The sequence below is a fragment of the Psittacula echo genome, assembly GCF_963264785.1.
Source record: "Psittacula echo genome assembly, chromosome: 11".
NCBI lineage: Eukaryota > Metazoa > Chordata > Aves > Psittaciformes > Psittacidae > Psittacula > Psittacula echo.
This window is the reverse complement of record NC_137746.1, coordinates 15,400,958-15,416,835: the sequence shown is the minus strand read 5'-3', so window position 1 is coordinate 15,416,835 and position 15,878 is coordinate 15,400,958. Positions and strand designations below refer to the sequence as shown.

General features: G+C 48.3%; 1 protein-coding gene across 3 annotated transcripts in view; it reads right to left on the bottom strand.

Moving 5' to 3' along the window:
• The window catches only part of SIL1 (SIL1 nucleotide exchange factor), a 106,164-nt gene that overhangs the window by 44,832 nt on the left and 45,454 nt on the right, over positions 1-15,878 (bottom strand). For all 3 annotated transcript variants that reach the window (XR_013957775.1, XM_080626820.1, XM_080626821.1), the window contains exons 6-8: positions 6,582-6,702; positions 4,819-4,915; positions 1,372-1,563 (exon numbers count right to left, since the gene is read on the bottom strand). Coding sequence is in view for 2 of the 3 variants with exons in the window: in XM_080626820.1 (XP_080482946.1) it covers positions 1,372-1,563; positions 4,819-4,915; positions 6,582-6,702 (410 nt within the window). In the remaining variant the exon portion in view is untranslated. The remainder of the gene's footprint in view (positions 1-1,371; positions 1,564-4,818; positions 4,916-6,581; positions 6,703-15,878) is intronic.

Here is a 15,878-nt window from a genome sequence, read left to right as displayed (position 1 = left end):
CTCTTGCATTTCTGACATTGTTTGCCCCATCCCACGCTGCAAGCAGGCAGGATTTTATGCTGGAATAGTCCAGACTGGCACACTGGAATCCAAAGCATCCCATGGAGTTTGCGGGTTGCTTTTTAGCATGCTGGCCTGATGCTCTGGCATCCTTAACCAGACAGAATTAGCCCTGAGTATAAATACGAAGCTCTTTGGGCGTCCATTGTTCACACTTATTCTCTGAGTCAGACAGATGCCGTCAGTGAAACAAAAGCATCAAGAACAAACAGCAAGGAAGCCTCTGCATGTGTATGACAGATTCAGTGTGGAAACTCAAGACAAAGAGCTCTGGAAAAAAACAGTTCTATTAGCTGGTGCATGGACTCCCTCTCTCAGCAGCACATTCCTTCAGTTACCTTCCCCCAAAATACCACAACTGTGTTTTAAGAAGTGAAAGGTCTTGCACTGGCATCTCCAAAGAGTTGCTCCATTCACCCTCTGCAATGATGAAGTCACTGAAAGTGATGCTGAAAACTCTCCCATTCTGCTCCAGACTCTCCCAGTCACTGGGGAGGGAGAAGCCTTTCCCAAGGAGTCCTTTCCCACGAGACAGAACAGAGCCGCCATGCTCAGACACCCACCCGAGCACAAGGGAGGAGAGCGCTGCGCATGCAGGTGCAGCCAACGGGAGGTAGAGATGTGCGAGCTGAAAGCAGAGCAAGAGAGATCAGAGGGAGAGGGCACAAACCTGAGGAAATGAGGTTTCAGGAAATACATTCAACCTCACACAGAGTCTACTAGCACAGCTGGGCTGATGCTCAGCAACTCGCCATTCACCTGAGCCTTCAGTCACTGTCGTCACCAGCCCAGCTGTGAGAAAGGCTCTATATGCCACTACTTACTCACACCGAGACAAAACACAGCCTTTTGGGTGGTTGTCATCTCCCCTGGTACAAAGACATTCTCTGCGAGCTGATGGATGGGTACTTACCTGCAGCCACAGAGGCCTTCTGTGGAAGGAGTGAGAAAATAATTCTTTTCTTAGCAGCTACCACTCTACTTATTCCAAAACCGGCAGATAAACCCTCATTTTGTAACATTAAGCATACAAAAGAAGGAAAAGAGAGGGCAAGAAAAGCAGCCTGAGAACAGACAACAAATCAAGCAACACTCACCCCTAGGAAACTACTCGCTATCGTCACCAGCAGTGATTTATTTCAACTTGGATGTAAAATAAGCCTGCAGTAGCCCTCTGCTGCCTGTTACTGTCCCAGGATTATGATAATTAAGCAATTTGTATTACCTGATACTGATAAGAAAAATAAAACCACATTTATGACACTGCATCCCCTGGATTTTACATGGTGGTTACTAATGCGTTTTTGTTACCTGGTGAACATAATATTCAAGATCATAAAGCGCCGCTACTTTTTCATCCAGCGTGGAGGCAGAGCTGTTGAATTTGCTGATTAATTTCACCATAATTTCATAATCTGTCTCCATCTTCACGTTCATCTTTTCAAACTCCTCCTTCAGCTGCTCGATGGGCCGGAACTTCTTTCTCACCTCTTCCTCATGGGCCTTGAAAGCAAAAGGAGGAAACCAGATCTGAAGGGAGTTGATAAAGAGAGACAAGAAACATGTAGAAAGAAACCCCAGCCCCATATTTCCCAGGGGAACCTGGCTGTCCATGCAAACAGGATTTACTGCTGAGCATCAGAGATGCAGGGCAGTGTTGGAGGATCCTTCTGAGAAGCCAAGGAGCCCAGTTATCTGTAAAATACCCACTTTGGGTACCAGCAAGCACTTGCCAGGCCTGTACTGAGGGCTTTGTACACCATTTCTGAGCCTTCCAAAACAAAGTCAAGGCCAGAGGCAGGCATCAGTGCTGTTCTCCATTTGCCTGCAAGTCAGTGTTCTCAAAACCTGACTGCAAAAAGCCCTGAGCAACTTCTCTGATCTCCCAACCCTGCCTGGAGCTGCAGATGGGGCTGTAGACCTCCTGAGGTCCCATCCAGCCTGAACTGCCCTGTGACTCCATGCCAGCAACATCAAGATCTCCTTGGACATGTACAAAGATGCATTCATCATCCCAATCACTTCATAGAATCCCAGACTGGTTTGGGTGGGAAGGGACCTTAAAGCTCATCCAGTTCCATCCCCTTGCCACGGGCAGGGACACCTTCCACTAGAGCAGCTTGCTCCAAGCCCCTGTGTCCAACCTGGCCTTGAACACTGCCAGGGATGGGGCAGCCACAGCTTCTCTGGGCAATACTTAACATGATTCAAGATGGCTTCATCCCTAAGGGAATTGTGTGCACTCACCATCAGGGACAGAATCTGTCAGAGAGAGAAACAGGAGGACCAGCTATAAGATGGGGGCAGCTGAAATGCCATGCCACGAGGCTTGGCCAGCAGATAGCTTGACCTGCAACGTGGCTCATCTCTCTCACAGAGACAGCACCCCAAGGGCTGTGATGAACACAGAGAGCTGTGGAAAGGCACATGGTGAGAAGGAAAAGACTGTCAGAGATCTAAGAGAGCCCCAGAGCTGGCAAAAACTGAGAAGATGGACAGCTGAGGGAATGGGGGGGGTTTAGTCTGGAGAAGAGAAGGCTCAGGGGAGACCTGATCGCTCCCTACAACTGCCTGACAGGAGGATGGAGCCAGGAGGGGCTGGGCTCTGCTCTCAAGGAACAAGGGATGGGACAAGAGGAACCGGCCTCAAGCTGCACCAGGGCAGGTTTAGGTGGAGCTGAGGAACAATTCCTGCCCCAAAGGGTGCTCAGGCATTGGAACAGGCTGCCCAGGGCAGGGCTGGAGTCACCGTCCCTGCAAGTGTTCACACACCATGGAGACGAGGCCTCAGTGCCATGGGTTAGTGGTGGCCTTGGCAGTACTGGGGAACAGTTGGACTTGATCTTAAAGGTCTGTTCCAACCTAAATGATTCTGTGATTCTGATTCTCCAGCACCAGCACTGGTGGCACTGGGGCAGGCGGGGGCAGTGCCTGCTGCTGCAGGGGACAGCTAAAGCAGTGAGCCCACACTGAAGATGGGCTGCCCCAAGAGCAGGAGAAAGCAAGAAAGCCCCTTTGGAAAGGGATTGTGTCACAAACATGAGAATACATTTTCACACAGGAGTGACCCCCAATTTAAGGGGTTGCACATGCAGTGCTCCCCCTGCAAACACTGCCCTGGGTGTGAACAGCAGCCAAGGCTGGAGCCACTGCAGAGAAAAACCCTGCGTGATGGAAGTGACAGCACGGTCAGCCTAATTGCAGCCCTATAATCAGCACTAATGACGGCTGGCCTAATTACTGTAGGTACCACAGAGTTGCACAGACCACCATCCCCACCCCAGCCACACAGAACTGCTTTTGCAAGAGTGGTGATGGGAGCACGCTTGGTGTAACTCAATTTACTTTGACAGTTACTTTGAGGATGAATTTGCTCCCTGCAGGAGTGATTTTAAATGGAGTACTTTAGGTGCATTAGGTGTAGCTGGTTTGAGCCCCGTTGCTGGGACAATAGCTATTCTCTAACAGGGCTTTTTAAAAAATGGCTTATTTTCACATAAAAGAGGATCACTAATTTTTGCATTTAAATGACACTCATTTCAAGAAGTCCTGCTATTACTGATGCTGGCTGCTGCATAAGTAAACTTGCAGAAAATGAAATAATGCCCTGGTGCCAGATAGGGGGGAAAAAGACCTCTTGTAATTCCAAGCCTTGACTCATACCGCAGTTCTCCTTCGACTGAGCCAGCACCAAGGCAGCAGGAGGACCTAGGGCCTAAGGAAATACTGCTGAGGAAAGAGGGGAGAAAGGCTGTCATCCTGATGAGTCTCACCCCCCAAGTGTTATGCCAGTGGCTGGGGACCAGCTCCAAGCCTGGTGAGGGCTGGCAGCAGCACTTTCGTTCTATTTTACTTTGGGTTGTGGAGTATTTGTAACTAAATAGGAAACTCGGAGTTTATATAAGGTAATGTCAGCCTATGCTTCACCGTGGCCATTTGGGTTTTACTACTCAGGGCATGAGATTGAGACTAAAACCAAAGCTGATAGTGAATGGCAAAATAACTTCCTTCACAAACACCTTCATGCTGCAGTCCAGTCCACACTGGGGGTCTGCAGATGTCCCTGTGAAGCAAGTGGCAGTTGAATAAATAAATCAAATCAATGGATAAACATACATCCAAACAACAGAAAAAATATCAGCCCCTGGCTTCACACAAGTGTGTGCAAGGGATTTGTTTTTTCATTATTCATTCAGGTCTAATCACACTGCTATCAGAAAAGTGAGGGAAGCAGCATCACACCGGACAGCTTCCTGACCATACCTGCTTTGGTTCACAGGAAACACTCCATAGTTTCAGTTGAGCATTGGTATAGCAAGAATCCTAGAGCTCAGCTCTCTCAGCCTGTCTCTGGACTTGCTTCAACAGCTCCACATCCCTCTTGTCAGTAAACTGCTGATCCCAGCCCATTCCGCCCCTGCAGCCCCTCTCCCCTCACCAGCCCATGGGATGATTATTACTGAGAAACACCCTCAACTGTAAGAGTACATTGAAGTGCTTATTAGCAGCTTGCAGCACAAAGCCTTGAAGTTTAAGTTAATAAAATGGAACTGGACACAAATTTTCCATTCTTACATAAAATCCAGGATTAGTACAAAAAGGGGTGAGTTTCCCAGGCAGCCTAGCAAAGGCATTTTGGGTCCATAATCACAGAAAGATGTGTCTGCACAGTACTTTCCCAAGCAATTACTTCAGTCGTCCTATTTCTAGAGACATGTTAATACAGGGTGTTCACATCCTTGTGCGATCTCTCCTTACCTTTCTTTCTGCCTTCTCACTTTCCTTCATTTTAGCCAGTGCCTTTTTGAGCTCCTGAGATGTGAATGAAGTTGAGTCGACATCCACCTTGCCCAGCCTTGCAGAGGAAACAAAACAAAACATGTTATGAGTGAACACCTGCATCTGCAATATTTTCATTGTGATGTACTGGCAATGGAAAGTGTCAGGAGGAAAGGACCTAAGAGTGCTGAATTTCCAAGCATCTCACTTAAACACAAAAAACCCCCTCCACGCTCAAGAAGAGGAGTCTCAGTGCTATATTTTGTGTGTGATTTGCAGACACCTCACCCTGACAGTCAAAAAAGTCTCCATAATCTGCACACTGACCAAAATCTCAGGACCTAACACAGTAAAAATAGGTGATTGCGAAGACAGCCTCCTGTGAAGACAGGCTGAGACAGCCAGGCTGGTTCAGCCTGGAGAAGAGAAGGCTCCTGAAGGGGAGACCTGAGAGCAGCCCCAGTGCCTAAAGGGGCTACAGGAAACCTGGAGAGGGGCTTTGGACAAGGGTCTGTAGGGACAGGCCAAGGGGAATGGCTTTAACCTGCCAGAGGGGAGACTGAGATGAGCTCTTAGGCAGAAGCTCTTCCCTGTGAGGGTGCTGAGGCGCTGGCACAGGGTGCTCAGAGAAGCTGTGGCTGCCCCATCCCTGGCAGTGTTCAAGGCCGGGTTGGACACAGGGGCTTGGAGCAAGCTGCTCTAGTGGAAGGTGTCCCTGCCTGTGGCAGGGGTTGGAGCTGGATGAGCTTTAAGGTCCCTTCCAACCCAAACCAGGCTGGGATTCTAGTATTAATTTATGCCTCTGAATTTAATGTTGCAATACAGAGGAGCAAGAAATGTTTCAGAGGAAAAACAAAGAACCACCACTGCCACTAAATCACTGCTAAGGACTTTTAAGCTTTAACAAAGAGATTTACAGTAGAAGTTCTAATGATCACCATATACAAAGTGAGGGCAAGTGTAAATCCGAGCAGAAATCACACAGAAGTGCTAAGACTCCTGTTGTGTTGCTCTTTATGCTTCTCTCGTTGGTTCAGAGAGTGTTTATCTGAGCCACAAATACTCCTGCACAGAGAAAAGGAAAGCCAGCTGTTGAAGCATCATGAAGCTAAAGAGCTTCTCCATGCTCTGAAAAGGAGGATCTGGGGGAGCGAGGGAAGCAGAGGTAAATCCCCCACACTTGAGGAAACAAAGCTCCCCCCATAAACCTGTCTTTGGTAGGAGGGTGCCAAAGGGAATGTCAGCACCAGTGAGACTTTGACAACAAATATAAAGATGTGGGTACAGGAAGGTTGTGTGAGATCCAAGGAGAACACCGGCAGGCACTGATGTGTAAATGAACGCTGGAGCCCACTGACTGCACGGAGCTAACACCACGGTTCTGGCTCAGGTCAAGGCAAACAAAGCCCCTCACAAGTGCTCTGACAGTTCAAGCTCAGAAAGTTTAAGCTCAGATATTTCAAAGGACTGAAAGTCTTTCAAAGAAGCCACGTTGCAAATTTAGTTTCGGTGTCATGGCATCAGAAGCCATGAAGGTGTCTCTGAACACACACTCGGGGCACTTCTACCGCCACCCTGAAGGGATCACAAAGGACAGGGCTGTGTTTTCAGCACTGATGAACTCTTAAACCAGCTATTAAGTCTTGGGAAGAGAAAGCAACTGAGTGCATCAGGGAACCTGGCCTCCAATAAAAGACATGAACCCCACAGCCCACCCACCCCGATGCTTTGCATCACTGTACCTTTTTCTTCGTCTCTCTTTTCTTGTATCACTTTTCCCATTTTCACTATCTGGGAGCTTGACTTCTCTGTCTCCTGTCTGCAGGTTCAATCGTACGTGTGACCCTGCAGGAACAGCTTGACCTATAAGAAAAGGCAGGGTTACTTTAGAGCATGTGAGCTATTCCAGCTTTGTGCAGGTAACACGAAGTGAAGGCGCACGCTTCTACCCAAGAGAGAGATAAAAGCCTTATCCCACATGGTGAACAGGAGGAGATCCTCCACTAGATACACTCCCCTCCATCAGCACAACTTGGACACAAATGTTGCTTTAACCTCACAGAAATGCCACCTTCACCCTCTGACCATGGCCCTGTGCAGCCGGGCCAGCTTGTGCTACAGGACCAAGCCCAGCAAAGCTGCTCCTTCCCAGGCCAGCTCCTGATAAAGCACTAAAGCTCCACATCAGGAGCAGATCTGGAGTCTAGAGAAAGGGGAATTAGTTGCTGATTAGGGTAGACAGCATAAAGTACAGCTGCCAAAGGGAAATCAAAGCACACCACAGAGTACACCCAGGTGCATGGAATATCAAGCATACGGAGGCGAGGCTGTGTTGGTTTGGAAATATTGTATTAAAAGGAATATATGATCACTAATACCTGCCAACAGAAATACACAGAATACATTAAGCTTTGGGTTTACATGTAGAAAAGCTGGGAAATTCAGTGGTTTTCCTTGGTCACAATTCATCACAAACATAGAGTGATAGACAGCGGTTGTGCTGGGATACAGAGGAGGCCATATTTGGTTGCTGCTAATTGATGCTACTACTTGACATAGTAGCTGGGCTGCACCCCCAGAGCATGAGCAGCAGTTGAGGGAGGGGATTCTGCCCCTCTGCTCTGAGGAGACCCACCCTGCAGTCCGGATCCAGCTCTGTGGATCTGTGGAGTCCGTGGCTGGGGCTGGAACTGGATGAGCTTTAAGGTCCCTTCCAACACAAACCAGGCTGGGACTGTGGGATTCACAGACACAAACATCACTCAGGGAGAAAGCGAGGGCTGAGCTGGATCTTTCCCTCTCACAGCCAGTGCTTTTCCTTGCCAGGTCACACCTCTGGGACAGCGCAGGTTACACGCACAGCACTCACTGAAGCAACTCCTAAATTGTCAGACACAGCAAGCCTTGACTGTCCCCGTTAGCAGAGTACAGCATATTCTGGCTGTCGTGCTCCCGGTGCATCTGGCCACATTAGTGCACTCGGTTGCCAGGGGAAAGGAAGGGGACTGATGGGTTTTGCTTTAAAGAAACACCAAAGGCGAAGTAAGGGAGCAGCCCCCAGAGGGCCCAAGGGACCCCCTGGCTCACCAACATCACAGCTTCTATTTTCAGCCAGCAGTAAATAAAACACAAACCCCGGTGCACACAAACCCAGCACAACCCAGTTAAGGAGGCTGCCATCAGAGAAGACACAAACTCTGCTTCTTTACACTTCTCTAAATGAGATTTGACCAAGACCATCCAAACCCCAGAGCAGAAATCCCAGCCTTGATGTATTTAAGCGGCTTTGGTTGCTGCAGGGATTTCTCCTTGCCCCTGTGCACAGCAGTACAGGTTCATGCCACAGTAGGACAAACACACTGCTTTATTAAATAAACCAAGAGAGACAGCTCTGTTTTCAGCAAAAAGATCAGTGTAGTCCCTACAAAACATTCCAGATGTTTGAGGCAGGATGAGGTCTTCAGTCTCATTTAGGCTGGGGTATGTAGAGCTTTATTCACAGTGTGTTTGAGGGTGGGTTGACTTGAATAATGTGATTAAAAATGCTGATTTAAATGAGCAACCTGGAAAACCTGAATTTTAATCATGTTTCACTATGCAGCTTCCAGACACTTCCCTTAAAAATAGTTGATTCTCTTGGATACCTTTGATACTACTCAACAACTGGGAGCACGCACCGGAGCGATACGTATGTAAGCAATTACACAGCTTCATGTGCTGTTAATACAGACTCATGCACTTACAAGCTTTTTTCCTAGAGAAATTAATGTTTTACTTATTGTTCATATTAAGTTGCATTTGGGAAATGAAACTAATCAAAAACCTATCAAAACAAGTTTATATTTAACCAGTTTTGTGACCTTTTTTCTCCTTGACACCTTAGAAAAACAAAAGATGTCTATCCAAACAGAATGCCTTGCACGTTCGTGTTACTGAACAGCCTTCACTTCCCACAGATCTCCAAACCCTAGAGCTCATCCTGTCCTACTCCCTTGCTCCTTATAAAGGGAAAGAAGAGTTTCCATTCTAATTAATTTCTCACCTCCAAATTAACTACCCACTGAGTAGAAATAGCTGCAAACCCTCTGCAGAGCAGGCTATTGCCAGCGGAGGAGGAAGCCAGCGAACTCCTTCCTCCACAACCAGTGGCACTCTTTTCCCATACTTGGGAATTCTTTAAACCACAACTAAACCGATTTGAATACGTGTTACTGCATCAGCTTGGCTTGGCTGGCTGGATGGATGGATCCAAGAGAAAGCCATGGGGTTTAAGCAGACCACGCAGTGTCCCCGATGGGGCCATGCCACCCGCCTGCCCCTGAATCACTTCACTCAGCTTTTCACCTTGCAGCCAAAGAGTAAAGATAAAGTACTTCCAGAGGGTAAGAAAACCCTTGTCACTGCACAGATGACATGGGATTTATTGGGAATAAATGTCAAAGTGACAGCTTTTATTTCACACGCAAGAGACACTGATCCTGTGGCAACACGCTGCTAGGAGGGTGTTATTCCCATTCTCAATTTAATCCTTTTATCAGCTGTGGAAGCACCAGGAGAGGCTTTGCTCTCCCACACAACCACTGACTTTCCCTGCTCTCTGGAGAAGCCAGCCCCATGCCTGGCTGCTGCCCACGTGTCCAGGCATCTGCAACCTAAACCTGATCTATCGGAGGTCCTGCCTTCACCTTCCTTGGACGTGCTCCGTCTGTCCTGAGAGTTCCTTAAAGTGACACTGAGGAAGAACGTAATTTATAGCCCTGCTCCTTTAATCTTGGTCAGCCAGACTTTTTCAGACATCTGTTTATTTCTTCTTATAATACATTAGATGGAGTAACAGCTCCGGAGCTGGCTTCAAGGCAGCAACTCACTCACAGGGGTTCTGCTGACATTTATAAACTGATGCTATTCCCCTCTTGTGTTTTATGTTATCAGCTAAACCTGTCAACTTAAATTATTGCCTCATAACCAAATCACAGTTATCTGTTATTCTGTTGTTTGTACACTGCTGAAGCTCTATACCTATATCAAGCCTCACAGAGAGGGAAAGCAAGGTGATAAATAAATAAACAAATGGAAAACAGAACATGCTTCCACCATGCTCACAGTTAAGGCAAGAATCAGGCACGTTATATGCAGGATAACTAAAAGCTGCTGTGCTGAATATACACCACGTAATAATATCCAAGTAACCCTGTTTCTCTCTTTCAAAACCAGCCAAGTAACCAACTGTGTTTCCTCACCAAATGAGAACAGTCTCATCCTGCCTGGCTCTTTTTCAGTACATTATCCCATTTAGTGCTGGCCACAAGTGGTTTTACAGTTCTGCATGTGGACAAGACTGAGCCTCAACTCATGAGACAGCAACAGGCAGGCATTAAAAATAACCAGGTAGGTTTTACATCTGTCGTGGTTTAAGCCCAGCCAGTAATTCAGTACAACGCAGTCTCTCTCTCACTCCCCCCCCTTCCCCTCTCACTTCCCTCTCCTGCTCCCTGACGGATGGGGAGGAGAATCAAAAGAATGCAACTCCCACAGGCTGAGATAAGAGCAGTCCAGTAACTAAGGTATAACACAAATCACTACTGCTACCACTAATACTAATAAGGGAAATAACAAGGGAAGAGAATACAACCGCTCATCACCCGCTGACCGATACCCAGCCCAACCCAAGCAGTGATCTAGCCCTTCTGGGTAACTGCCCCCAGTTCTACATCCTGGGCATGACGTGCTGTGGTATGGAATACCTCTTTGGTCAGTTTGGGTCAGGTGTCCTGTCTCTGCTTCCTCCTGGCTTCCCCTCCTCCTTGGCAGAGCATGAGACTGAGAAAGTCCTTGGTCAGAGTAAACATTACTGAGCAGTAACTAAAAACATTGGTGTTATCAGCGCTGTTCCCACGCTGAAAGTCAAAAACACAGCACTGCACCTGCTACTAAGAAGGAGAAAAATGACTGCTACTGCTGAACCCAGGACAATATCCACCCCTTATTCCATACCATTCACGTCATGCTCAGATCCCACATTTTAAATATACCATCACTCTTATTTCATATATATACATGAATATACATACACAGAGAGAGAGACAGAGAGAGAGATCATTCCTTAGTGCATGGACCAATCCCTATAAAGCTGCTGAGTCCATCTGGTCCATGATGTTGGGCTCCATCTCTTGTAACAGTCCTTCAGAGCAGGAGAGGCTGTGTGCAATGTTCACACTCGTGAATAACCTGGGCAACAGTGTCCATTGCTAAGTCCACTCCTCGATCATGAGTCTGTCTATAGGTTGCATCTCTGCCCTCATGGCCTGAGGTGTCATGGGACCACCAGGCTCAAAATAATTCACCCTCCCCTTCAGCAGTTACTGCAACTTGTCGCTGGGGACTCCACACAGCTGCCTTCCATCTCCAACGCTTCCAAAGCACTGGAGGGGCCCAGTGGACTAGATATTCGCCCATACTGTCCCACACACCCTGACACTCATGACTGTCCAGCCTTGGGGAAAATCTCTTGGTCCTCCTATATCGTTGTCTAATCCTAGACAAGACCCAAACACAACTCCACTTAACTTTCAAGATCAGACGAAATGGTCGTGGGTAAAACACACTCTGTGTGTGTGCCAACATGGTGATCCCCATCACAATCAGCAGGCAGGTCCTAAGGGTACCCAAAGGCCATTCAAAACCTTCAGAACTCTCAAATGATGCTGCTGTACTTGTTACTGGGGCTGGTGCAGCTGCTGTGCTTGCAGCTGGAGTAGCTCGCTGTCTGTTGCGGTCATGAGTGGCTGCTGTACTTGTCACTGGGGCTGGTGCAGCTGCTGTGCTTACAGTTGGAGTAGCTGCGTTATCTGTTGTAGTCAGAGTTTGAGTAGCTGCTGTACTTGTCACTAGGGTGTGTGGGAATGTCTCCCTCATAGGCTGACCACCCAAGGAGAGGAAAAAAGATGCGTAATTGCTATACACTTCTATTATATACCTCCCAAAGTACAGAGGTGGTGGCCACCCTGGGAATGCAAGCCAGATCAGTTTCATGATCAATGATTCTATTGTCTTACAAGTCATTACCATAAAGTACAATGAAACAAGAACCTTAGCCCAAGGCCCCCAGCCAATAAACACTAACACAGCAAATACCAGCTGTAAGGTACGACATACTGAAACCATGAGATCAGGAACAACTTTGACAGCCAATAAATGAGCATTGTGACGAGTGACTATTAAACCAAAACAATGAATGCTCATCACAAATATGATTAGACACACTCCAGTCAGATCTATTGTTATCTCAACCCTTCGTGCCCCACGCTGGGTGCCAAAAGAAACTGTAGTGGTTTAAACCCAGCCGGTAATTCAGTACCAAGCAGTCTCTGAACCTGCTGAACCCAGGACAATATCATACACAGCTATTCAGATCTCATAACGAGATCATGCAATAACCCACTGCCCTCCTGGAGTGGCTGCCCCATTCCCTACCCACCCCTTGGGCCCTGAGCTGGGACACACTGACCTGTCCAGCAAGAGAAGCCTCTGAGGGGGTGGCAAGACTCTCCTCCTCCAGAAACACCTCCCTGCACCACTCTACAGCAGAGAAATGTCCCCAGGGAAGGCTTCTGCAAGCAGAAAAAGAGTGATTCCACTCAGCAAGGCAGATCCCTGGCTTCTCCCTGAGTGAGCACCTTCGTTTGCCATTGTAAAATACCCAACCACATAAGTCTATCCACGGTGTGAAAACAAGCCACAGTTATTAAGTCAGTAACTGGCTCTGCAGCTCTCAGAAATCACTTTGGTATCTGAGAAGCATCAGATAACATCTACCTTTCTTTACTCTGTTTCTCTCAGCACAGGGGAGTGAGGGAAAGGGACTTTCTGATATAGGCAACAGAAGAATCTGCAAATCAATCCATGGATATTGCCAGCAAAGCAAACCAGCGGTGCTGCAATATTAAAAACAATATGGTTGCACAAGACTGACAGAGCATCCTCACAAAGTGATCTGATAGCACTGACCCTGCTCCTTTAATAAAGCAGTGATTAAAAAAGCCCACAAAGGAGACAAATTGCAGGAAGCAGCAGAGCTCTGCTGCATGAGTAGAGAGTGCTGAGGCGCTGGCACAGGGTGCCCAGAGAGGCTGTGGCTGCCCCATCCCTGGCAGTGTTCAAGGCCAGGTTGGACACAGGGGCCTGGAGCAAGCTGCTCTAGTGGAAGGTGTCCCTGCCCGTGGCAGGGGTTGGAACTGGATGAGCTTTAAGGTTTCTTCCAACACAAACCAGGCTGGGACGCTATGATCGCTGGCACCACCAGCTCCAGGAGTTGGGTACCTGGGAAAGACTGGGGCATCCCATGCTGGGCACACACAGGAGGACCCTATCACCCTGGTGCTCACTCTCACTGCCTGCTCCTGCTTGGGGAGAGGACAGGATTCACACGAGCACAGTGCCCTGGCTGCAGGAAGACACTGCCACTTTTCAGGCTGAATCCTGGGCTCAGGAAAACCAAGGAACCAGCCTCAATGTGGTGGGGCTCAGCTCTGGCTCCGGTATCCCGGTTAGCACTGTGAGCAAGGAAACAGCAATGCCTGGCTGCGGGGTTTGGTGTTTTCTCTCCGGGTGAGTCATGCCACTCCTTGGCTTGCTTGTTATTTCAAAACAGAACATTTTTACACACAAAAGGAAGGGAGGCTGTGCAGACACACAGATCAAGAAGAGATGGATTATGGATGGGAAGAGGAAGCCCAGAGCCTGAATCGCATTTTGCTATTTCCTGCCCCTTTTCCATTCATCTACTGCCTTTTGTATTAGTTTGCCTCCCGGCACTCACTGCTCTTCCCAATTAAGTACCACTGGACAAGGTCATCAATGTGCTATATATCACCTCTTCCAGAGAGGTTTAACAGCATCAGGCCTGGAAGCTTTCCCTGGTGTTTCCCAGTGCACCTTACTCACTGCGCCAGCGACAAGAAAGCTGTGGCACCCACGTCCATGATTCAAGTAGAAACTCCTACAGTGCTGATGAAATGCTTTACACAAAGCCTCTTTGTGTGCATCTCTTAATGCCATTAGTTCCGTACTTCTGCTGGGAAACCCACAGCTGCCTGTCAGGCACAGCATGTCCTTGGAGAGGCCCCATCCTGGTCACTGCCTCTGATTTCTCAGGCCCAAACCATCAGTGATAGCAGGGGCTCTAATTACTACTGTAATTATAGAGAAAACTCTTTCATAATCACTGTGTGTTTGCCATGTTCATAAACTGCTCCTTAAGCACATACTTGCAGCATCCATAGGGGATGGGATGCTGGAGGAACCCCTGCCATGACCCACCGTGGCCACTGCCATCCCACTTCTCCCAGGGCTGCCTGCCTCTGCCTGCAAATGAAAAGTCCTGGTGGTGTCAGGCTGGTTTTATCATGATCATTGCATCCTGACATTGAACCCTGATACAAAGATCCTGCTGTGCAGAGGGTGGACAAGGATATAGAGACGTCCTTCCCTTCCTCCAGTTAGGGAGGAAGCCATGAGAGAGTTTTGTCCTTACAGCACAAGCAAACAACTCAACCTGCTGTTTTCTTCTGCCTCCCACAGCACGCGACAAATACTGAGCAGCAGGAAGAGCCTGATCCCCAGGGCACAGGCACTGAGCTCTCAGCAGCAGCTCGCACCAGTGTCTTTCAGAAACGCCTGAATGGGATCAATTGTGGACAGACTGAACCAACAGTTAAAAAAACCTCAACAAAATCAAGAATGTTCATCATAAGATGCTTTACCTGGTTAGCTTGACAAATCTTCATACAATACTCCCAGCTATGCTAATAAATACCCTGCAATTTGGCCTGTCAAAACAGTGATGTTTAAATACGTCATCTTCTCCAACACCAACTTTGTCCACACTGCAGTGGACAGAAGCCACCTGAAACGCTCCCAAGCTCACCAAGGTGAAGCTGTTCCCAGTTCAACGCTCAGCACTGCTGCTGGAGCAAAGCCATCCCTGGGAAACCCCGACACCACCCCACTGACACATCCCAACACCAAGCGCCACAGTCTCTGCTCCTGCCCGTGCTCCTCCTGTCCCAAAGCAGCAGCACTGCTTTCTGCTGGGACTGAGCCCTGTGTGAACAGGGTGCAGAGAAAGGGTCATTCCCATTCTGGTTTCCTATCTAGCAAGAGAAAAGCGACTTACTGGTGCTTGCTGGGCTACTGGTTTTCCATAGCTAATCCGTGGAGATCACTGTGTAGACTAGGGGTTCCAAGTGCTCCCCACAACCAGGATTACAGGGAGAAACATGCCCACAGCAAACCTTGGGAGAACTTTTCTTTCTTGCATCCTATGATTTTCAATGCCAACCACTTGCTTGCTGCAGTAATAACCATGCCTTTAAACACCATCCATCAGGCCTACAGCCCAAACATTTGTTTATCTGAAAAGGGATTTAGAGGCACTCTTTTGTCCTAATGCTGAGAGGTCTTCTCTGCAATTTGTTTCCTTTGGCAGATACAATGAAAATGTTTTAGAAGTGATGCCAGAACCAAATCCCTCCTTCCGCAGCCAGCGGAGAACAAAGCAACACAAGGAAGGGGCTTTCCAGTGAGTAATGCTTGGTTAGACATGTGAAAGCATCAGTTAAACGTGGACACTCAGCTGGACAGCCACTCACCACTGCCAGTTTCAACCCACCCAGCTCTCCCATGGCACTGGTATTCATGTTCCCTGCATTGATCTGCCAGCACCGGGGGCCATGAGCCCGGTTATTCAAACCAGCAGCACCCTGCGAGCTCTCTCTATGCTCTGGCTCCTACCACCTCCTGCCAAACCCACCCACTGCCTGTGCTTGGCTTTGCCTCCAGCAGTGGGGGAGCAGAAGGGGAGGGAAAAGAAAGTGAACCTGCAGCATCAGTCAAGGGACCCAGCCGCAATGTGTCTGTTTAACCCGTTCCTGCCATCACCGGTGGCCAAGACTGCTCTGCACATAGCCCAGCCCGAGCTCGCTGCCTGCCTAACATCCCACCAAACCTCGACCTTCCTGTGGCAAGATGAGGACAAGAGA